The 23,706-nt window shown below is 45.2% G+C and overlaps 3 protein-coding genes across 5 annotated transcripts in view; 1 reads left to right on the top strand and 2 right to left on the bottom strand.

The window, feature by feature from the left end:
- Position 1: 1 nt before the first annotated feature.
- Positions 2 to 9,444, top strand: orc1 (origin recognition complex, subunit 1). 2 transcript variants are annotated; one of them, XM_014123480.2, is made up of 19 exons: positions 2 to 236; positions 414 to 521; positions 646 to 773; positions 1,050 to 1,222; positions 1,491 to 1,923; positions 2,099 to 2,348; positions 2,751 to 2,888; positions 3,222 to 3,287; positions 3,391 to 3,495; positions 4,672 to 4,864; positions 4,978 to 5,150; positions 5,373 to 5,474; positions 5,995 to 6,166; positions 6,245 to 6,352; positions 6,576 to 6,725; positions 7,559 to 7,678; positions 8,082 to 8,251; positions 8,340 to 8,427; positions 8,546 to 9,444. In XM_014123480.2, the coding sequence occupies exons 1-19, from the start codon at positions 31 to 33 to the stop codon at positions 8,744 to 8,746; spliced, it is 3,084 nt and encodes a 1,027-aa protein (XP_013978955.1). In that variant the 5' UTR covers positions 2 to 30; the 3' UTR covers positions 8,747 to 9,444. The 2 variants fall into 2 exon arrangements, with proteins under 2 accessions (XP_013978955.1, XP_045543799.1); XM_045687843.1 differs by lacking the exon at positions 2,751 to 2,888.
- A 1,288-nt stretch (positions 9,445 to 10,732) lies between these two features.
- On the bottom strand, positions 10,733 to 18,029 carry LOC106560515 (thrombopoietin receptor). 2 transcript variants are annotated; one of them, XM_014123482.2, is made up of 12 exons: positions 17,765 to 18,029; positions 17,315 to 17,435; positions 16,959 to 17,155; positions 16,693 to 16,844; positions 16,304 to 16,469; positions 15,839 to 15,950; positions 15,516 to 15,676; positions 13,662 to 13,804; positions 13,280 to 13,439; positions 12,968 to 13,052; positions 12,782 to 12,869; positions 10,733 to 12,275 (listed from the first exon to the last, which is right to left on the bottom strand). In XM_014123482.2, exons 1-12 carry the CDS (start codon positions 17,913 to 17,915, stop codon positions 11,790 to 11,792), a joined length of 2,022 nt encoding a protein of 673 aa, XP_013978957.1. In that variant the 5' UTR covers positions 17,916 to 18,029; the 3' UTR covers positions 10,733 to 11,789. The 2 variants fall into 2 exon arrangements, with proteins under 2 accessions (XP_013978957.1, XP_013978958.1); XM_014123483.2 differs by having other exon boundaries at positions 12,968 to 13,049.
- A 2,874-nt stretch (positions 18,030 to 20,903) lies between these two features.
- The window catches only part of LOC106560517 (tyrosine-protein kinase receptor Tie-1-like), a 25,269-nt gene continuing 22,466 nt past the window's right edge, over positions 20,904 to 23,706 (bottom strand). The window contains 2 exon segments of the mRNA XM_045687842.1: positions 20,904 to 22,445; positions 22,807 to 22,906. Coding sequence (XP_045543798.1) covers positions 22,374 to 22,445; positions 22,807 to 22,906 — 172 coding nt within the window. The 3' untranslated portion in view covers positions 20,904 to 22,373.

Here is a 23,706-nt window from a genome sequence, read left to right as displayed (position 1 = left end):
AAGGCGTTCATTGGTCGATACTTCAGTCACATGCCAAGCACGCAATTTTTCGCGCGAAAGGTAGAAAGTGCAGCGACGCAATCCGTTGTACTAGACAACCTTTTTTTGTTAGCGACGTGTAAAAGACAACTAGCTATATCACTACACTATAGCGCACCTTCGTTTATATTAAACTGCTTGAAATTTGATCAACTTGCCCGTTCGACTCTTATCAGACGAGTGGCTGTCTCTTTTCTGTGAGTATTGCAGCTAGCCTATTCATAGAGGTTAGCTAGCTAGCAAACTAAGGCCACCTTGCTCCTTGGGTTGTCGAGTGCAAGTATGGCAACTATCTAACGTGACTTGTCTTTGTCCCAAGTTGTCTAACCAAGTCTTGATTTACTCACTGTGCCAAAATGTGTCTTCTGTAAAAGGTCTGCAATTATGGTCAGCTACTTTACAAGATTGAGAGTGAGACGTATCTACAAATGGGGCGGAAGACCTTATAACTTCGACAGAAAGTTAAAGACTTATGACTTTGAGTAAGTTTCAGCATAGTGTCATAACATAAATTTGCTTGTAGCCTCGTCAACAAAGCTGTTCATTCATATTTTGTTCCACTCGATTTCCAATGGAAACAATGTTTGATGGTCTTTTTCTCTCTAGGTACTTGAACATGAGCGTGGAGGATCAGGAAGCAGTCACCACTGTAACACCTGGCCAGTACATCCTCATTGAGGGAAATGATGATGACAACCCCTTCGTTGCCAAGCTTCTCAAGTTCTTTGGTGATGGTGAGTCATGGTTTAATGTTATGCAATGTGCATACTGGCTTGCAACTTATTTAAAAATAAATCATGATTAACCTTTATTTAACTAGGTAAGTTATACTAGGCTGGCTAGCCTATCGGTATGAACTGTTATTGTTGCTCAGATGACTTTGGCAGAAATATGTTGAAAATGCTCTGTTCGGTGGGGAAACATTGTCATCCTTATTTCAAGCACATATTTCAAGTTGCAAAGTGGATCATGTCCTGCAATGACCTTATGTACGTGTCTTTGGTCCTCAGAGTCCCACAAGCAGAAGAAGGCGCTGGTGCAGTGGTTCTTGCGCTTGTCTGAGGTGCCCCAAAATAAGATGATGTTGCTGGGCAGGAGCCCCCATCCCCAGGAGATCTTCTACTACCTGGGACGTGCCTGTGACGATGAGATCAACGCAGAATCCATCCTTGGCACTGTACATGTGAGGCAGGATAATTCACCAGTAGAACCGTAGTGTTAGCGCCTGTGCTCTCTCTTGTTGACTTGAGAATTGGCCCTCTTAAGTGTTCATAGATGTGTTTTTCCTTGTCCCTATTCACTTAGGATTGCTTTCGTAGTTGTTCAGTTCTGGGTCACTTTCTCAGTCTGTTGTGACTGTTGACATTATAAAAGCACTTAATAAATGTTGTTGTTTGATTTTTTTTATATGGATTTTGATGCCATTTGAACATCTTTCCTCTGCTCCCCAGGTCCAGCACATCCCTGAAGATGCTCCTTTTCCAGAGCCTGGAACCAAGGACACCCTCTATGTAAAGCTGTCCTGGGACACCAAGGCCTTCAATGTCTTAGACCCTGTCCTGATGCAGGATACCCCTGCCTCAACCCCTCCCAAACCTGCTCTCCCTCTGTTTCCCCCCTGTGCTTCCCCCGCGCCAACCCCTGTGTCTCGGGGCCCAGTGCGTCGTGCCCTGCCCACCCCAGACCCCACAGTGATGAGGAGAGCAGGGTCTGTGTCTGACACTAGAGCCACCATGAGCGCCGGGAAGATGGGTACCCTTGAGGCAGAGTCGATCCACTCTGCCTCCAAGCTCTCTGCCTCTAAAATCCTGAGCGCCAAGAGGAGGGGCAGCGCTGCAGACACACCGGGTGTACGCAAGAAACTACAGCTCAGCATCGGGACCAGTGAGTGTCTTTATCTCAGGATGTGATCATCTAAAATGAATACATTTTTAACTGTGTTGGTCAAGAGGAGATGGTGGAGCGCCTGGGAGAGCAGGTCCTGGTGGTGTAACGTTTGTGTGTGTGTGTGTGTGTGTGTGTGTGTGTGTGTGTGTGTGTGTGTTTCTACTCCTACAAGGTCCAGGGAAGAGAATGACCAGAGCAGATGTCCTCTGTGAGCTCTTGGATGAAGAGGTGGAGTCAGAGAAAGTTATGTCCCTCAAACTGAGCTCCTCAGTTTCACACTCCCTCCGGCATGGCTGCAGCCTCTCTCCCGTGAGAAGTGGCTGCAAGACCCCTAACGGCCAGAGGGGGTTCCCCTGGAAGCTCGCCTCGATCAGCCTGGACAGACTGTCTCCGACTGCCCTGGGAGAACAGGACTTCTCCAGGTAGGGTTAGACTCAGAGAATCCTTGACTCTGGTACCACAGGAATAGACAGAGTTATGTGTGATGCTGTTTCTACTGGGCTTACAGGAGTTGTACAACGCAACAGAGATCAGCTGTACAACGTTACACAGATCAGCTGGTGCCATTTTGGTTAGATCTTAGCTATTTTTTTAAATGTTCTCGCTTGTACTTTGCAAATTAGCTACTTGTCAGCCTCTAAACATAATTCTTAACACTATATTCAAGTTCAATGTCCTGGTTGTGGAAGCTTTAACATCTTCCCAGGGTCCTCCAAGCTCAATGTCCTGGTTGTGGAAGCTTTACCGACATCATCCCAGGTCCTCTAATATACTGTGAGTAGTATCAGTAAGCCAGTGTGCCCCCTCCTTCCCTCCCTCTACAGTGACCTGTTGCTGGCTGTGACTACCCTGGCCCTAGAGGATGAGGTATTTGAGGCAGGGTTACCTACAGACTCTGGCTCTGCCAAGACCCCCAAGAAGAGACAGGCCACCCCCAGGAGGAACTATGTTAGAGGACAGAAGTGAGTAGGCCACCCCAGGTCTGGTGACAGGAGCACGGGTGTGGTGGTGTAGGCAGGGTATAGCGGTCAGATTGGAGCACTTGGTGGGAGCTTGCCTGTCTGTCTTCATAGACATGGCTTCGCAGCAGATGGTACATAGTTCCACTGGTTTCATTTGAGATGGGTTAAAAATCCACAGCTAATGAGAGACGTCACTTAGCCCATGTTGATAAGCAGTGTGTTTACTACGTACGGTCAACTAAGTCACCTTAACCAATAGACAAGTCACATTCGTAGTAATAGTAGATTGCAAATTGAGTGTCTTGACTCATACACTTTTCTGTCTTCCCAAAGAGCTACCACCCCCTCCAGGAGGAAGGAGTCTGCCATGGCCATTAGAGAGCCTGCTCTGGGGGTGCTGTGAGTATCTAACAGTCTGATCGATCAATCACATTATTGATTACTCTGTTCTTATGATCCCATTCAGTTATTTATATTTGTTATTATCGTCTTTGTGTCTCAGGGCGGAGGAGGACTCTGAGTACTCTCCCATGCAGCCGATTGCCATGACTCCTCGCTCCAAGAGGAAGTCAGCCCAGCTGGTGTTGTCACGCATCAGGAAGCAGTTGTAAGTGCTGGTTGTCATGTGACTTATAGGTATGCCCCATAGAGAATGATGGAGGTCTCCAGATGGATAATACCTGTTTTTGGACATTACCATTGAGGGCTTCCACCGTTTTAAAGTAGTCAACTATGGGTTAAGGAAGGATCATCCAGGTCATCGGGATTCCATCCAGGTCATCGGGATTCCATCCAGGTCATCGGGATTCCATCCAGGTCATCGGGATTCCATCCAGGTCATTGGGAGGGATCAGCCAATGAATTCTACTTGAGAGCAAGCATTCCATAACTGCAGGTGGCAGTAAATCACCAACATTGGCTTTATACCTGTTCAAACAACACACTCCAAGTGGCAGTATGCACGCTTGCAATGTGTATACCAACTCATAGAAGTACTAGAAGAAAATGGACTACTTCAAAATGGAGATGTACTCAATGGCACTGCCAAAGATGATCTATTATATTGACAAGGTAGTCGAGTGACCACTCTAACAATGGAAATGCATGTCCTCAAAGATGGAAGCGCTGTACTGTCTTTGATGGAAGGCTGGTGGGAGGAGGCGAGACCAGGTGGGACCATTCTAGCCAATGAACAACAGACACAACTCCTGATATGTTTTAGTTTTTTTCTGAACTTGCTGAAATCCTACATATCAGTGCATTCGGAACAACCTAACCAGTATGAAACTTCTATCGGATCAAATAAGCCTCACGTAGCAAATTAGCAATTCATTTTTGTTGTTGACTAAATTAGACACTCTGACCTCCATACAAAAATTCCTCGCTTTGTGGTCTTATTTTCATGGACAGATTTTGGGTGGAGTAAACCCTCTTGCTTCACCTCTTTCTCTCTGGCTCTGCCCATGTGCTCAAACACACACAGAAAAGTCCTCTAATTCTATCTCTGGTATGCCCCTACTGGCTGAAAGGAACTGTGACCATCTAAGGAGTAATTTTAAAACGTTCACTTCTGAGTGATTTTAAGTTAGTTGAAAAAAATGGAACAAGATTGACGGGTTGTTTAATGATACCTCTATGTGGTGGTTGCCACCAATTGATGTTATCAACTCAGTTCAATTTGTATCTCAAAAAATGCATTTAAAAAAAATCTTCCTCTACAAAGTATTTTTGGAATGCCATTTTGAAGTATTATTTACTAAAATGTGTTAATTTGTTTTTATAGGAATATGTTGAACAATACCGAAGAGCTGAGCTCCGATGGAGATGATGACTGTTTCGTTCCCTCCAAGAAGGCCCTACAGATCAGCAGCGATGAAGAGAAGACAGACAGTGAGGAAGAGACCGTGGTGAGGAAGATCAGAGGAAGAAATTGCAAGATCCCCGCCAGGACCCCACGCAAAACGCCCAGCAAGAAGGTTTGTATTGCTATGGTAGGCTTCTGTGGTGCCTGTCAGCTCCTCTTTTTTTTCCCCCATTCTGTCCTGAGCTGAGGAAGGGATTGAGGAATTCTGTGTGTTTTCCCATCCAGGCCACCCCCAGTACCCCCCGGACCCCCTGTCATGCCACCCCCAGTACCCCCCGGACCCCCCGTCATGCCACCCCCAGTACCCCCCGGACCCCCCGTCATGCCACTCCCAGTATTCCCAGCCGGACTGTTCCAGCCAGGCAGCCTGGGAACATCCTGGAGGAGGCCAGGGCTAGGTGAGAACAAGCTGGCATCGTATCCAGACAGTACATTTCAGCCAATGATTTACTTCTGTGTTTATTTAAGTCAGGCAACTTTGATTGGGGTGGGGGTAAAAAAAAAATCTGAACTCATCATGATGAACCGCAGCTGTCTCTTCCCTTTCGGGAGCAGGAGTTATTTTATTTATTTAGATGTGATCTTTGTTGTTTTATTGACGTGTGTGTCCCTGTCCTCAGGCTGCATGTGTCGTCAGTACCAGAGTCTCTTCCCTGTAGGGAGCAGGAGTTCCAGGATATCTATGACTTTGTGGAGAGCAAGGTTATGGATGGGACCGGAGGGTAAGATTGACAGACACCTCACTACGTTTCAGGAAATATTGTTACTGTGTGAACCCTGTCTCACCAAAACCAGAATTTTCAGGAATTTGAGGACTGCCATATTTTACCACTAACAAAACTTCTGAAGCTATTTTGAACAAATTCTTTTGGTCTTAGTTATGAAATGTTGGTAGGTAATGGCATGGAAACTCTGGGTCATGTTCAGTTGGAACCAAGGGGAGAAAGTACTGTGAAATGACACTACAATGAGTATTGCCTTCTCATTGGGCAAGTTCCGTAGTGCTTCCTCAGTTTTTCTCTAGTTTGATCCCTTCTGAACATAACCCTGGATTAGCTGTTCTATGTGATGGTCAGTAACAGTAGAGTTTACATAAATAGCAGCATCGTCACGGTAGCTCGCAGGAATGATTGTTTCGATGGAAAATTGACTTGTTTCTTACGTTGATGCAAGTAGTGTCGACACTCCTTAACTTGCTGATATAACGTTATGGGAAAAGGGTTACAGTAGCTGTCTGTCTAGGTGTATGTACATCTCTGGTGTTCCGGGAACTGGGAAAACTGCCACCATCCACGAGGTTATCCGGTGTCTACAGCAGGCCTCTGATAAGGATGAAATCCCCACGTTCCGATTCATCGAGATCAACGGCATGAAAATGACCGACCCTCATCAAGCCTACGTCCAGATTCTACAGGTATGTGTATATATATACACACACACACACACACTCGCTCCAAGTACCAGTGTAACTCCTGACTGTGTTCTCCTCCAGAAACTGACGGGCCAGAAGGTGACCGCTGACCACGCAGCAGCCCTATTGGAGAAGAGGTTCAGTAACCCCACCCCCAAGAAGGAGACCACCGTGCTACTGGTGGACGAGGTAAGGCCGCTGTTTATCCACTCTGTCTCGACTCTAAGGATAGGAGAATACGTAACCATTGTTGACACCAACTGGGAAATGCTGATAATGGATTTCAAGACAGAAAACCGTGTCTGTTATACACTCAATTGCACTATTCTACATATTCATTGACTTAATGGAGATGCCTGGTCTAGTCATTCTGTTTCTATGACTGACCCTGTGTTCTCTTCCCTCCCCCCAGCTGGACCTTCTGTGGACCCGGAAGCAGAATGTCATGTACAACCTGTTTGATTGGCCGACAAGGCGCCACGCCCGCCTGGTGGTGCTGACCATCGCCAACACCATGGACCTGCCTGAGCGGATCATGATCAACAGAGTGGCCAGCAGACTGGTAAGGACTGTGGAGATACTTCAGTGCACTGGCTGTCAAACATGTCCTTGGACCCAGACGTTTCACAATTTAGTTGTAGCCCTGAACTAGCTCAACTGATTCTCCTAGTCAAGGGCTTGATGACCGGCTGAATCCGGTTTGTTAGCTCTGGAATGGATCAAACGCCTAGACGGGTTAGCTGACAACGTTAGGAAAATGATGTACGTACATCAATGTGGCCGGAAGCCAAGCTTTATGATTCTGAACGGTCAGATAGCTAGCAGCAATGACAAGAGGCTGCCATGTGGGAATCATAGGTGGCTCGTTTCATCTTGTTCTTCATACCATGTCTTGTTTTGACTGTCAATGCTAATACGGAAAAAAATAGCTCGCTAGCAAACTAACAACTGTAAAGCTGCTCATTTGTGTAAATGTGTTTGTTTTCAATAAAGATTGAGACAAAATATAGTTTCCATGTTGTCTACAGTCTAAGCCAACTCATTTATTTTGCCCCATAGTTGCGCTTGGGTTTGATTTTGTTGCTAAACAACCAACCCGTTTATGGAACGGCCTGCTGGGGTTCCCAGACGAGCGGTTTGAGAACCACTGCATTAGTGTTCTATTTAAGTCCACTCCCCACCACACGAGGGAGCTGTTAGATTGTTGGGCCAGGCTGGCAATCACTGCTTTCATATGAGCTTCCATGTGGCGGCTTTTACTCTATATAGTATGTATTGCTGGAAAATTCTTTCAGCGTGTTTGCGGGCCTATTGAAGTGCAGATCAAACCAGTGTCCATATGGGAGTGTTTGTTTTTAACTGTAACTTCCTGTGCGTCTCTCTGTGTATGTCCAGGGCCTGACCAGGATGTCGTTCCAGCCCTACAGCTTCAAGCAGCTGCAGCAGATCATCACGTCCAGACTGATCATGGTCAAGGCCTTCGAGGAGGACGCTATGCAGCTGGTCTCCAGAAAGGTAGGCCATATTGGGACGGCAGGGTAGCCTAGTGGTTAGAGCTTTGGACTAGTAATCGAAAGGTTGCAAGTTCGAAATCACTGAGCTGACGAGGTACAAATCTGTCGTTCTGCCCCTGAACAAGGCAGTTAACCCACTGTTCCTAGGCCATCATTGAAAATAAGAATTTGTTCTTAACTGACCTGCCTAGTTAAATAAAGGTAAAATTAAAAAAATGTACTAAAAATTGTCCCTCTATTATTCATCCCAGGGGTGCACCACTCAGGTCTTCCACAGTCCTTTTCTTTTCTCTCTGCCTCTTAATTGATCAGTTAATGTCATTTATTGGAATGATACTGTGAATTGTTCTGTGACTACCTATTGGTCAGTGGTGTCTGAGCGCTGTCCCCCTTCCGTCCACTAGGTGGCAGCGTTGTCAGGAGACGCTCGGCGCTGTCTGGACATCTGTCGCCGCGCCACTGAGATTTGCGAACACTCCGCCTCGCACCCGTCCTCTGTGGGATTGGTGAGAATGAGTCATGTGATGGAGGCGCTGGATGAGATGTTCTCCTCCTCCTACATCACGGCCATCAGGTAAAAGACATCCCATTGCTCCCCAGACCTGTCAGTCTGTTCCCATTGGCCCAGAGAGCTGTCAATCTATGTGAAATCTCTCTGTTAGGTGTGCATCGTTGCAGGAGCAGCTCTTCCTGAGGGCGGTCATTGCTGAGTTCAGGCGGCAGGGACTGGAGGAGGCCACCTTCCAACAGGTATAGGCCCTAATGAGGACAACATTGACTTACTACACCTCTTGCTCAACACATCTTTCCCTCTTTTACCTGTGTTGTGGAGTTCTCTTATCTAAAGTCCACTGTCCCCTCCTCCCAGGTGTTTGTGCAGCACCAGGCTCTGAGTCGTGTGGAGGGCCTGCAGCCCATCAGTGTGTCAGAGGGTCTGGCCATGTGTCAGCGTCTGGGTGCGTGTCGTCTGCTGCTGCTGGAGGCCAGCCATCTAGACATGCTACAGCGGGTCAGACTCAACGTCAGCCAGGATGACGTGCTCTACGCACTCAAAGCTGTCAGAGACTGAAGACCATCGGGGGTCCTAAGGTACAGGGATGAGGATGAGGGTCTTATTGGGGCCTAGAAGGGAACCTGCTCCATCACAACCAGTCAACTTGGTCAGTTTGATTTTCAACAACCAAGATCCCTCTCTAACTACAACTCATCAGGACCACCGTTGGACCACATAGTCCCACGCCTCAACCACTGCCAATACTACTGTACCACTCGGGAATGGGAGTCCCACTGACACCTTGTCTTTGTCCACGGTGGGTCTTTTTAGAGGCTCAGTTTTGTTTGTTGCCATCTTCTGAGAGAGGTTTTAGGAAATCTGTTTTAGTTTTCTTTTACAAATGCTTTTCAATGTCATTGTTGTCAGAACATCATTTTTGGAAGCTCTTGAAGGGGAAACTGGCAGTGCACTTGAACATTTGATGGAGTTCTGTCATAATTCAAGAACACAAATCATGATTTCTATTATATTGGTTTTACGTTTGTTTACTGAAAATTGCCCTTGTTACAAACTTTTGTAAGGATATTTAGGTCTGGTTTTAACTCATTGTGTTGATGGGAGGAGGGCTAACTTCCCATCACAGTTAGCAATTTGGCTTTCCTCTTTATCCTTATTCAAGCATTTTAATGTTGCTGTTGTTGGTTTTAGGATGTTCTTCATTATTGTTGTGTGAATATTGTATCTACCAGTAATAAAGATATTTAATAACAATACTTTTGTATGAAGGCCTAGTTTTCCATTCTTCATGTAGTCCTGATTACATTACTTTAACAAATTACCGGTATTGCTTTCCAGAGGTTAGAATGAAGAAAGCATATTTTGTAGGGATAAGCTAATGATGGACATTCAAAGTGTCATTATGGGGTCTGAATAAAGAAAATCAGGTTTTTAGAAATGTTTGCTAATTTATTAAAACTGAAATGCCTTATTTAGACCATTTGCTATGAGACTTGAAATTGAGCTCTGGTGCATTCTATTTCCATTGATCCTCCTTGATGTTTCTACAACTGGATTGGAGGCCACCTGTGGTGGATTCAATTGACTAGACATGATTTTGGAAAGGCACACACCTGTCTAAATAAGGTCCCACAGTTGACAGTGCATGTCAGCAAAAACCAAGCCATGAGGTCGAAGGAATTGTCCATAGAGCTCCGAGACAGGATTGTGTTTCAAGACAATGATCTGGGGAAGGGTACCAAAACATGTCTGCAGCTTTGAAGGTCTCCAAGGGCACAGTGGCCTCCCATCATTCTTTAAATAGAAGTTTGGAACCACCAAGGCTCTTCCTAGAGTTGGCTGCCTGACCAAACAGCAATTGTGACCAAGAACCTGATGGTCACTCTGACAGAGCTCCAGAGTTTCTCTGTGGAGATGGGAGAACCTTCCAGAAGGCTAACCATCTCTGCAGCACTCCACCAATCAGGCCTTTATGGTGGAGTGGCCAGACGAAGCCACACTTCAGTAAAGGGCACATGACAGACTGCTTGGAGTTTGCCAAAAGGCACCTAAAGAACCTGGCACCAACCCTACGGTGAAGCATGGTGGTGGAGGCATCACTCTGGGGATGTTTTCAGCGGCAGGGACTGGGAGACTAGTCAGGATCAAGGCAAAGATGAACGGACAAAGTACAGAGAGGTCTTTGATGAAAACCTGCTCCAGAGCGCTCAGGACCTCAGACTGGGGCGAAGGTTCACCTTACAACAGGACAACGACCCTAAGCACACGGCCAAGACAATGCAGGAGTGGCTTCGAGACATGTCTCAATGTCTTTGAGTGGCCCAGCCAGAGCCTGATCAAACATCTCTGGAGAGACCTGAGAATAGCTGTGCAGCTCCCCATCCAACCTGACAGAGCTTGAGAGGATCTGCAGAGAAGAATGGGAGAAACTCCCCAAATACAGGTGTGCCAAGCTTGTAGCGTGATACCTAAGAAGAATTGAGGTTGTAATCGCTGCCAACAGTGCTTCAACAAAGTACTGAGTAAAGGGTCGGAATACTTATGTAAATGTGATATTTGTTTTTTAATTTCAATACATTTGCAAACATTTCTAAAAAACTATTTTTGCCTTGTCATTATGGTGTACGGATTGTAAATTGAGGATATTTTTTTCTTTAAAAACCTACATTTTATCCTAAAATTACATACCAATATCTAACTGCCTGTAGCTCAGGCCCTGAAGCAAGGATATGCACATTCGTGATACCATTTGAAAGGAAACACTTTGAAGTTTGTAGAAATGTGAAATGAATTTAGGAGAATATAACACATTAGATCTGGTAAAAGATAATACAGAGAATGTTTTGTTGTTTTACCATCTTTGAAATGCAAGAGAAAGGGCATAATGAATTATTCCTGCCCAGGTGCAATTTAGACTTTGGCCACTAGATGGCAGCACTGCATTAGCAAAGTTTTAGAGTGATCCAGTGAAATATTGCATATCTATTCAAAATGTTGTATCAAGACTGCCCAAATGTGCCTAATTGGTTTATTAATACATTTTCAAGTTCATAATTGTGCACTCTCCTCAAACAATAGCATGGTATTCTTTCACTCTAATAGCTACTGTAAATTGGACAGTGCTGTTAGATTAACATGAATTTAAGCTTTCTGCCCATATCAGATATGTCTATGTCCTGGGATTTGTTTTTGTTTCTTACAACCTCATGCTAATCACATTAGCCTACGTTAGCTCAACCGTCCCATGGATGGGACACCGATCCTGAAGATGTTTTAATCCATTTTAGAATAAGGCTGAAACGTAACAAAATGTGGGATAATCAAGGGGTCTGAATCCTTTCCAAATGCACTCTACAGTATATACCTTACAGACAGATATGTGACAAGTTAAATATATATATTTACAGTATATAGTATGACCGTGCAACATATCCATACCCGTTCATCCAGATTTGGGTGCACTTGATATATTATCCCATTAATCATAAAAACACATCTTTAATAAGCTGTATGCAAGGACCTGTTTTAGTAGTGATGTAATGGATATTGTTTTGATGTTTTGTAACTGTCCAGTTTGTGTGCCTTTGTTGAGCTGTGCCAATCAGGTGTTTGCATTAGCTGAGTTTGTTCCCTCCAGTTTGGCATAGAGCTTGCCGGCCCTGCTGCTGCCCTGACAGTCCAGTATCTCTATAGGCTGCTCGGCCAGCAGCATGTAGGAGCGGTTGAGGATGTCCGTGGTACTGGAGGATGATGGGAAGTTGGAGGAGCAGTGACACCTCATCTGGAGAACCTCATCTTCCCCCAGGCTTCGAGACTCTGTCCCCACCTCCCCGTCATACACATACTTGTTCCCTCGGAAACAGGGGATGACGTCATCCGTGGCCAGGGTTACGTAGTCCTGGCTGAGCTCCAGGGCCAGGGTGGGGAGCCTTTCCTCCTCCCCGCCAGCGGAGCCTCGTTCTGGGGAGAGTAGTAAGGAGGAGTCCCTGGGAAGCTTCCCTCCATCTGGAGCCTCCCTCTCAGACATAATCTCCACCACACAGGCTGGGGTCTCCTCAGAATATTGCTTGATAATGAAGGGAGGGTCCTATGGAGGTAACACACGTACGTACAGAGACTCAGATCCAGTGGTTTCCAACACATCCACACAAAGATAAACCACATTGAACACACAGTTAAAATGTGACCCCTTCAATTGATCTACCGTACACACAAATGCAACATGCAACAATTTCAAAGATTTTACTGAGTTACAGTTCATATAAGGAAATCAGTCAATAGAAATAAATAAATTAGGGCCTAATCTATGGATTTGACATGACTGGGCAGGGGCGCAGCCATGGGTGGGCTTGGGAGGGCATAGGCCATCCCACTGGGGAGCCAAAGGAGAAATGCTCACTAACAGGGATGTAAACAAATTTGTCCATAACATTTGAGAGAAATAAGCTTTTTGTGCATAAGGAACATTTCTGAGATCTTTTATTTCACTTCATGAAACATGGGACCAACGCTTTACATGTTGCGTTTATATTTTTGTTCATTATAGTTCCATAATGTTAATCTACTGTGTACTGTAATCAATTATGTTTTTACCCAAGTCTGGCCGTTGATGTCTGTCAGGAAGCCGTGCAGTACTTTGTCAAGTTTTGGGACTGGTGGCCACAGATACCGTTTGAGCTTACTGGTGGAAAAATCATTGAGTACACAACATGTCCATGAATAGGGTTTAAAAGATACGTGTGTTTACGGTAGGTGGTACACACTGAAAAAGCATCTTACCTGAGATACCTGGAGAACATTGAGAGGAACACAACTGATAGGATGAGCATCATGAGAGGAATGCAGAGGATGAAGAGGGCCCCTGCTGAGTTCAAATAAAGAACCAGAGTTTGAGAATGACAATAGCCTGCCTGATTAGAAGCGCAGTGACTGTAATATCTACTATTCATGGGTTGCACCTCTCTAGGCCTACCTGAACGTCACAGAATACAAAAAGGTTTGAATTATCAAGCAGTATCCACCTTCCCATGTACAGCAGACATTTTATGTAATCAGATATGAAAAATGGTCTCCATAGAAGTGTTACTTTACCTATATCTGAAGGTGTGTCCACAGTGAGTGGGGGTGACCAGTCGCTCCAGTAGCCAGCGTAGACTGACGCGTTGGGCCTGGCTCTAACCTGGATAAAGTACTGACTGCCAGTCTGAATGTCCAGACAAGTACTGTTCTCAGGGACCTGTAGGGTCACCAGCTGAAGAGAGAGGACAACACACAATAACACCAGTGGAGGGTGCTTTGGGGAGGACAGCTCAGTTCAGCCTCCACTGAATTGCACAGTTATTGGTTTGTACTGCAAAATACAAACTCATGACAAAACATGTAGTTCCCTGTTTGCATATGCAATAAGGACAGAGCCAGGCTTATGGGTTTACCACAGAACAGGTAGGCTCTGTAGGTAGGCTCGGTACTGTACCTTCCAGACGGCCTCCCCTTGAGGCTGGTAGCGGAGCTGGTACATCAGGTGGAGAGACAAAGCCAGTAGGGGTGTACCCCATCTCAGACGCAGCCTGCCCCCCTCCCACTGCCCCCTCAGCCTCCCTGGAGGGCCTGTTTGAACTGACCGCAACATAGAGAGAGGAGAGAGAGACATAACATGAGTTTTACAGAGATGATTAGTGTACCATCGAGAGCATCCTGACCGGTTGCATCACCGCCTGGTATGGTAACTGCTCGGCATCTGACCGTAAGGAACTACAGAGGGTAATGCGTACAGGCCAGTACATCACTGGGGCCAAGCTTCCTGACATCCAGGACCTCTATACTAGGTGTGTCAGAGAAAAGCCCCAAAAATGATCTATGAATTGTCACTTCACCCCTACCTACATGTACAAATTACCTCAACTAACCTGTACCCCTGCACATTGACTCGGTACCGGTAACCCCTGTATATAGCCTTGTTATTGTTATTTTATTGTGTTACTTTTTATAATTTTTTTACTTGAGTTTATTTGGTAAATATTATCTAAACTCTTCTTGAACTGCACTGTTGGTTAAGGGCTTGTAAGTAAGCATTTCACATTAAGGTCTACAGATGTTGTATTCGGCGCATGTGACAAATAAAATTTGATTTCATTTCATTTATTTGATGTCCATAATACAGATTGTATCGTTACAGATTTACACTACCGTTAAAAAGTTTGGGGTCACTTAGAAATGTCCTTGTTTTTGAAAGAAAAGCTAATATTTTTGTCTGTTAAAATAACATCAAATTGATCAGAAATACAGTGTAGACATTGTTAATGTTGTAAATGACTATTGTAGCTGGAAACGAGTTGCAGAGTTGCAAAGAAAAAGCCATATCTCAGACTGGCCAATACAAAGAAAAGATTAAGATGGGCAAAAGAACACAGACACTGGACAGAGGAACTCTGCCTAGAAGGCCAGCATCCCTTAGTCACCTCTTCACTGTTGACGTTGAGACTGGTGTTTTGCGGGTACTATTTAATGAAGCTGCCAGTTGAGTAGACTAGACACTAGACACTCTAATATACTTGTCCTCTTGCTCAGTTGTGCACCGGGGCCTCCCACTCCTCTTTCTGTTCTGGTTAGAGCCAGTTTCCGCTGTTCTGTGAAGGGAGTAGTACACAGCATTGTACGAGTTCTTAAGTTTCTTGGCAATTTCTCGCATGGAATAGCCTTCATTTCTCAGAACAAGAATAGACTGACGAGTTTCAGAAGAAAGTTCTTTGTTTCTGGCCATTTTGAGCCTGTAATCGAACCCACAAATGTTGATGCTCCAGATACTCAACTAGTCTAAAGAAGGCCAGTTTTATTGCTTCTTTAATCAGGACAACAGTTTTCAGCTGTACTATCATAATTGCGAAAGGGTTTTCTAATGATCAATTAGCCTTTTAAAATGATAAACTTGGATTAGCTAACACAACGTGCCATTGGAACACAGGTGTGATGGTTGCTGATAATGGGCCTCTGTACACCTATTCCATAAAAAATCTGCCGTTTCCAGCTACGATAGTAATTTACAACATTAACAACGTCTACACTATATTTCTGATCAATTTGATGTTATTTTAATGGACACAAATGTGATTTTCTTTCAAAAACAAGGACATTTCTAAGTGACCACAAACTTTTGAACAGTAGTGTATTTCAACAAGGATTCTTCAAAAATTAAGAAAAATGCATGCTAGACTCCACCTCTTTCCATTTGTTTAACTCTTAATGGCAATGTAGTATACTGGTAGTCTCCTTTTTTGACTGAAAGGAAGCGTTCACAGCTGCCAAGTCATCTATTATCAGTGTAACTCACTGCTGTTGTTGAGTCTGAAGGGTTCAGTATAGAAGGTCCGTTTGAGAGAACCAGGACCAGTACCGAGTTTAACCAGTATCTCACTGGACTCCGCTCCATGGAAACGGCATTGGTAGGAGGTGTTCTCATTCTGCAGACACTTTCTCCAGCCCTCCCTTTTACTGCAGAGATTACACAAACAGCGGTTTAATGATACATAATCACCAAGTATGTTTTACAATGCAATATGAGTTTTGCTTTCATTTATGTCTCACTGTGGAACATTTTGCTGTAATCATGTAGAGTAGCGTGTTTGTTGAGGTCATTTGTATGTTAACAGCTACCTGGCTCCCAGCTTGTAGTTTAAGGTGTAGGTAGCATCTCTGTAGGACTGCCCATTCCATTGGCAGGTGATGTTTTGCAGGTCAGAGGTATGACACAACAATGAGATATCAGCTGGAAAACAGTGGTAGTAAACTCCATCACTCTTACAGTGCTGTCAGTAAACAACATCATCTGAATGTATTCAACTGAAATGTGTCTTCCGCATTTAAGCCAACCCCTCTGAATCAGAGAGGTGTAGGGGGGCCGCATGAATCCACATCCACGTCTTTGGAGCCTGGTCGAATAGTGGGTTAACGGCCTTCCTCAGGGGCAGAACGTCAGATTTTTACCTTGTCAGCTCGGGGATTCAATCCAGCAACCTTTCGGATACTGGCCCAACACTCCTACCCGCCGGGCTACCTGCCGCCCCACATGTGCACTGTTGTCTTTATCCGTCTTTAGCCTATGCTCAGTAGGTCACCCACCTGCGCTCTGAGGTACCATGGCAGTGATGGGGACCGACCAATCGCTCCAGTGACCGCTGGTCTCTGTCTCACTGTAGCCATTGGGTTTGACCCTCAGCTGGACGCTGACCACCTCCCCTGGCAGCAGAGAGACCAGGCTGTGGATGGGGGACCTCATGGACCTTATCTGGAGACAGAGGGAAGAAATATCACAGGAAGTCTACAGCAGCAGCACAGTGAACGTTCTTGCACAAAATGGACGCCCTGTAGCCTACCAACAAGGTGGGTACTAATAGTGAATGCCCCAGTCATGATAGATTTTTTACCAAACACTTAATATGTCTGTTTCCCCTTGCAGTGAATGTGACTGGATGAATTGGTGTTGATTTTCTGTTTCTGAGTTGTAGTACCAGTTCTGTCCTCTCCCCCAGTCCCTGGGAGGAGTAACGCATCCCATAATGCACGTTGTTCTTCCAATCTCTTGATGCGTGCCAAGCCACCTGGAGCTGCCCAGCCTGCCCTGTTGGGTGAAGGGATACATTCACAGGGGGTTCCAGGAGACCTGAGAGAGAGAGAGAGAGAGAGAGAGAGAGAGAGAGAGAGAGAGAGAGAGAGAATGAAACAGGGAGGATGCGCTTCAGATTTCAAACTAAAATTCTCTCTCTCTCTCTCTCACCCTGGTCCTCAACGCTGATGGTGCGTGTGAAGAGTGTGTAGTTGGAGCTGCTCTCCACCACTCTGATGTGTGTGAGCGTGAACAGGAAGACGTCAGAGCAAGGGAAGAAGCAGACATGGAGAACCTTCTCCTCCTCCTCTTCCTCCCCTTTCTCTGTCCTCTGGAGAGTCAGTTTACACCGCTTCTCCTTTTCCTCACTGGTCAGGGACAGAGGAAAGATGACTGGTGTCAGTGCCTGGCAGTACAGAGTGTATGTCAACTGTTCACTTGTTAGTGTAATAGAACTGTAATACATGTTAGTGTATTTTCTGAAAATATTGCAATTTTTTTTATTTACCAGAATACATTGAACATACTTATCATTCCTGTAGAAGAAGTCATAAGCCGTGTTGCCTGGTGCCTCCCAGAAACAGGTGAAGTCATACTGTGTCCTGGTAAAACACTTTGGATCCGCATCACCAGCCAACAACAACACATCTGGTTGGGAAATAATATCATTTATTACAGTTTTGAAATAAACATGTTGAATTCTGTAATTTATTATTGTTTTATAATGCTGTAACAAATAGTATTTTGCCATTTAGTAGACGTTTTAATCCAGAGCGAGTTACAGTAATGAGTGCATACATTTTCTTACTTTTTTGTAAAAACAGGCATAAGTCACCAATACTGAACAACGAGAGAGAAGTTCAGCTGAGAGATGAATAACAATGTTGCCTTGTTTTGTCTAGCCATAACACTATTCCAGATGACTATTTTTGTCAATTCATTGTGTTAAAAAACAAACTGGTGGTCCAATGTCCTACCTTTCTTTGACAGGTGAGGGACAGCCTCATCTACAATCCCATGCCCCAGTACGTTCACCCAGCCTGCTATGATCCAGAGCCAGACAGAGAGTACCCTCGAGGTGAGATGGAGATCCATGACATCCACAGACAGGTGGCAGGTGTGTCCCATCCACAGACAGGTGTGTCTGATCTACCCCATCGCTGCCCTAAGCTCTATGTCTGAGAGTGGCAAGGTGTTTGTGAGTGTCTGTCAGCATAACGTTGTGGTCTGGGGTGGAGGGGGATTGTACTGATGAGGGGAGGCTCTATCTGACAGGTCCTCGTTCTACAGGAAGTGGGTGTTGTGTGGTTTGAGCCAACCCACATGGTGGTACAAGGGAGAGTGTGGCCTCTAACACACATTTATCCCATGTTGATGTTTTCATACATTCAATACAAACCTCTTTCACTCTATAAGCCATCACAGATACTCTCTGGTCTCTCAAAAACATAAACAAATGTATGTTCAAATTGAAATCTTTGAACATGTCATCCTTTATTCAGGGTCTGCAGTAACAGTCAGTTATATGAAGCGTATAGCAACACATTATGACCACAATTCAGCAACTATCTCTTCCAACTAATCTACTAGCCAGTAGACCGGAGACAGCCAGGCCCTTGGGGCCAGACAGAGCATTGCCTCACAGATATACTGTAGATAGAGGTGCTTCTATAGAAGTTGCATCCTTCATCAGTTCCTCTTTTACTTGGGCGGCAGGTAGCCTAACGGTTAAGAGCATTGGGCCTAGTAACCGAAAGGTTGTTGGTTCGAATTCCCGAGCTGTCAAGGTGGAAAAATCTTAAGTTTTTCCCTTGAGCAAGGCAGTTAACCCCCAACAACAACTGCTCCCCGAGCCCCCATGAACGTCAATTAAGGCAGCCCCCCGCACCTCTCTGTCAACTGAGCCATACAGGACCAGTTTGTTATAATGTAAGTTCATAGAGGACCAGTTTGTTATAATGTAGGTTCAGACAGGACCAGCTTGTTATAATGTAGGTTCAGACAGGACCAGTTTGTTATAATGTAAGTTCATAGAGGACCAGTTTGTTATAATGTAGGTTCATACAGGACCAGCTTGTTATAATGTAGGTTCAGACAGGACCAGTTTGTTGTAATGTAGGTTCAGACAGGAAAGGTTTGTTATAATGTAGGTTCTTACAGGACTAGGACTAGTTTGTTATAATGTAGGTTCAGACAGGACCAGTTTGTTATAATGTAGGTTCAGACAGGACCAGTTTGTTATAATGTAGGTTTATACAGGACCAGTTTGTTATAATATAGGTTCAGACAGGACCAGTTTGTTATAATGTAGGTTTATACAGGACCAGTTTGTTATAATGTAGGATCAGACAGGACCAGTTTGTTATAATGTAGGTTTATACAGGACCAGTTTGTTATAATGTAGGTTTATACTGGACCAGTTTTTTATAATGTAGGTTCAGACAGGACTAGTTTGTTATAATGTAGGTTCAGACAGGACCAGTTTGTTATAATGTAGGTTCAGACAGGACCAGTTTGTTAAAATGTAGGTTCAGACAGGACCAGTTTGTTATAATGTAGGTTTATACAGGACCAGTTTGTTATAATGTAGGTTCAGACAGGACCAGTCTGTTATAATGTAGGTTCAGACAGGACCAGTTTGTTATAATGTAGGTTCAGACAGGACCAGATTGTTATAATGTAGGTTCATACAGGACCAGATTGTTATAATGTAGGTTCAGACAGGACCAGTTTGTTATAATGTAGGTTCAGACAGGACCAGATTGTTATAATGTAGGTTTATACAGGACCAGTTTGTTATAATGTAGGTTCAGACAGGACCAGTCTGTTATAATGTAGGTTCAGACAGGACCAGTTTGTTATAATGTAGGTTCAGACAGGACCAGATTGTTATAATGTAGGTTCATACAGGACCAGATTGTTATAATGTAGGTTCAGACAGGACCAGTTTGTTATAATGTAGGTTCAGACAGGACCAGATTGTTATAATGTAGGTTCATACAGGACCAGATTGTTATAATGTAGGTTCAGACAGGACCAGTTTGTTATAATGTAGGTTCAGACAGGACCAGATTGTTATAATGTAGGTTCATACAGGACCAGATTGTTATAATGTAGGTTCAGACAGGACCAGTTTGTTATAATGTAGGTTCAGACAGGACCAGTTTGTTATAATGTAGGTTCAGACAGGAAAGGTTTGTTATAATGTAGGTTCAGACAGGAAAGGTTTGTTATCGTGTAGGTTCATGCCTTTTTGTTTATACATAGATGTGTACAAGTTGTGTGTGTGTGTGTGTGTGTGTGTGTGTGTGTGTGTGTGTGTGTGTGTGTGTGTGTGTGTGTGTGTGTGTGTGTGCTCGGGTGTCAGGAAGCTGAGCTCAACAGGGCTCTGCGTGCCAGTCCTCAGTCATAGCCTGTGGCTGGTGTCCTGGTGTCAGCAGCAGGAGGAAATCCTCTGACAGATCAGCTCTCTGCAGCAGGGAAGAGGCCAAGCCACAGGGTTTGTGTATGTGTGTGTTGACAGATCAGCTCTCTGCAGCAGGGAAGAGGCCAAGCCACAGGGTTTGTGTATGTGTGTGTTGACAGATCAGCTCTTTGAAGCAGGGAAGAGGCCAGGCCACAGGGTTTGTGTATGTGTGTGTGTGTGTGTTGACAGATCAGCTCTCTGAAGCAGGGAAGAGGCCAAGCCACAGGGTTTGTGTATGTGTGTGTTGACAGATCAGCTCTTTGAAGCAGGGAAGAGGCCAGGCCACAGGGTTTGTGTGTGTGTGTGTGTGTGTGTGTGTGTGTGTGTGTGTGTGTGTGTGTGTGTGTGTGTGTGTGTGTGTGTGTGTGTGTGTGTGTGTGTGTGTGTGTGTGTGTTGACAGATCAGCTCTCTGAAGCAGGGAAGAGGCCAGATCACAGGGTGTGTGTTTGTGTGGTGACAGATCAGCTCTGTGCTGCAGGGAAGAGGCCAGGCCACAGGGTTTGTGTGTGTGTGTGTTGACATCAGCTCTGTGCTGCAGGGAAGAGGCCAGTGCCCTGTCGACCTCAGGCCCCAACGAGCCTGGGCTGCGGTTTATCCCTGACACCCCAACACGCTGAAACCCAAAGGGACAGAAGTAGGCCACCATGGGTAAAAAAACATCACTTCATTTGACCTCACACCTCCCAGGACTCAGTGGCAAAACAGTGGCAACAGAGCAGTGCAGTATCACTGGGTTAGATATGACAGGGGAAAAAAGTCTGATTTGCTACTTTAGATTCACAGCTCAAGTTACTTATTACGTGCCTCTGCGATCAAGAAAACAAAACCTATTTTCTCACAGAGTAGATAGATACACCATTCAAAGAAATGCAGGTAGCATACAGTATGTCACAAAGGTAAACAAGTGGTCTGTGTATATGATTTATACTAAACTTTTACAAAAGGATTATATATTCTGTAAGTACACTTTAAGAGGAAGGAAAGACAGTAAAAAGCACAGCGGTTACATTCTCATGAAAGCAAATGATATACTGTACTACCATTTTATTTACCGTTATTTTACCAGGTACGTTGACTGAACACATTCTCATTTACAGCAACGACCTGGGGAATAGTTACAGGGGAGAGGAGATGAATGAGCCAATTGGAAGCTGGGGATGATTAGGTGACCATGATGGTATGAAAGCCAGATTGGGAATTTAGCCAGGACACCGGGGTTAACACCCCTACTCTTACAATAAGTGCCATGGGATCTTTAGTGACCACAGTGAGTCAGGACACCCGTTTAACGTCCCATCCGAAAGACGGGAAATAAGTGAATATACACATGAATATACACATGAATATACAAATATTTCTGGTTCAAGTGCTACATTGTATGTTTTCTCCCCAGTCGGCTCCATCTCAATCCATCTCAGAATGAACAGCAACCTCCACGTGTGTCCATAAAAAAGTATTCTCTCCATTTGGAAGGAGGAAAGGTCATAGGGCACCCCACATACTCTGTCAGTGTAGTATCATGTGACTCTGTCAGTGTAGTATCATGTGACCCTGTCAGTGTAGTATCATGTGACTCTGTCAGTGTAGGATCATGTGACTCTGGCAGTGTAGTATCATGTGACTCTGTCAGTGTAGTATCATGTGACTCTGGCAGTGTAGTATCATGTGACTCTGTCAGTGTAGTAACATGTGACTCTGGCAGTGTAGTATCATGTGACTCTGGCAGTGTAGTATCATGTGACTCTGTCAGTGTAGTATCATGTGACTCTGGCAGTGTAGTATCATGTGACTCTGTCAGTGTAGTATCATGTGACTCTGGCAGTGTAGTATCATGTGATGTAGCACCTTCCTCTTCCACACTTTCCTTCAAACAAGCACAGCGGTGTGTCCCAAGTCCAGTGTTACATCTCCCAAACCAGTCCCAACCAGTCCCCCCATCAGACCTCGACAGTGTCCTTTCACAGTCCTCCCTCTATAGCCTAGTGGTCTGGGTGGATCGTCTGTTGTTCCACCGGTCCCCACGTTGGGCTGCAGCAGGGGGGCGGCAGTAACGCGGTGCCCAGCCTCGGGGCCTCTCCTGTGGGCTACGAGACCTGTCGGGGTCTGGGGGGGCTGGAAGTCAGGCCTCCTCGGCCGTGGCGTCTATCCCAGCGTAGGTGAAGTTCTCGAAGAGCGCCATGTTCACGTAGGCCTGCGGTGGGACGTAAGGAGAGGAGTAGTTAGATAGTAGAGGGATTTAGAAAATTACGGGTGAGGAATTAATTCAGTAAGGAGGACGAATTTTATGTAACCAGGACTAGGGATCTCCAAATCAGGAGGTAATAAGCAGGAAATACAGAATCCTCCAACCAGGATTTGGAAAAGCCAGGGAATTTATTGAAAGTTCCTGGAATTTTGCAACCCTAACCAGGACCTTCTGTGCCAACTCCTGCAAGACAACACAAACAAGTCTGGGACCAGGCTACCTCTGTACTTTATGGGATAGGTCTGGAGGTTGCTAGCTGATTGAAAATATGAGTCCTAAGTGAAACTGTAAGTGACAGTCTCCTTACCTTCCTGGCCTCCTGCATTCTGTTGAGCTGTACAGAGATCTGGGAGAACGGAGGTCTCTCATAGGGCCGGTCTCTCCAGCACTGCCTCATCAACTCATACCTGGATAAAAAAAAATATTAACCAATTATCAACCTACAACAAACTATAATAACCAGCTATAATGGTGCACACAGTCTCTGTCTGTGACTGTGTCTCTCTCTGTCTGTGTCTGTGCCTCACTCTGCCTCTGTCTGTGTCTGTATCTCTGTCTGTGTCTCTCTCTGCCTGTGTCTGTCTGTCTCTCTCTGCCTGTGTCTGTGTCTCTCTACGTCTGTCTCTCTCTGTCTGTGTCTCTCTCTGTCTGTGACTGTGTCTCTCTCTCTCTGTGTCTCTCTCTGTCTGTGACTGTGTCTCTCTCTGTCTGTGTCTGTGCCTCACTCTGCCTCTGTCTGTGTCTGTATCTCTGTCTGTGTCTCTCTCTGTCTGTGTCTCTCTGTCTGTGTCTGTGTCTCTCTACGTCTGTGTCTCTCTCTGTCTGTGTCTCTCTTTGTCTGTGCCTGTGTCTCTGTCTGTGTCTGTGTCTCTCTCTGTCTGTGTCTCTCTCTGTCTGTGTCTCTCTCTGTCTGTGTCTCTCTCTGTCTGTGACTGTGTCTCTCTACGTCTGTATCTCTCTCTGCCTGTGTCTGTGTCTCTCTCTGTCTGTGTCTCTCTGTCTGTCTCTCTTTTTCTGTGTCTTTGTCTCTCTCTGTCTGTGTCTCTCTCTGTCTGTGTCTGTGTCTCTCTCGGTCTGTGTCTCTCTCTGTCTGTGTCTCTGTCTGTCTGTGTCTCTGTCTGTCTGTCTGTGTCTCTGTCTGTCTGTGCTGTGTCTGTCTCTGTCTGTCTCTGTATCTCTCTGTTTGTGTCTCTCTCTGTTTGTGTCT

This window comes from Salmo salar, chromosome ssa10 (genome assembly GCF_905237065.1).
Source record: "Salmo salar chromosome ssa10, Ssal_v3.1, whole genome shotgun sequence".
In the NCBI taxonomy this organism is placed as follows: domain Eukaryota; kingdom Metazoa; phylum Chordata; class Actinopteri; order Salmoniformes; family Salmonidae; genus Salmo; species Salmo salar.
The sequence above is the reverse complement of the archived record's forward strand: the minus strand, read 5'-3'. Positions and strand labels throughout refer to the sequence as shown.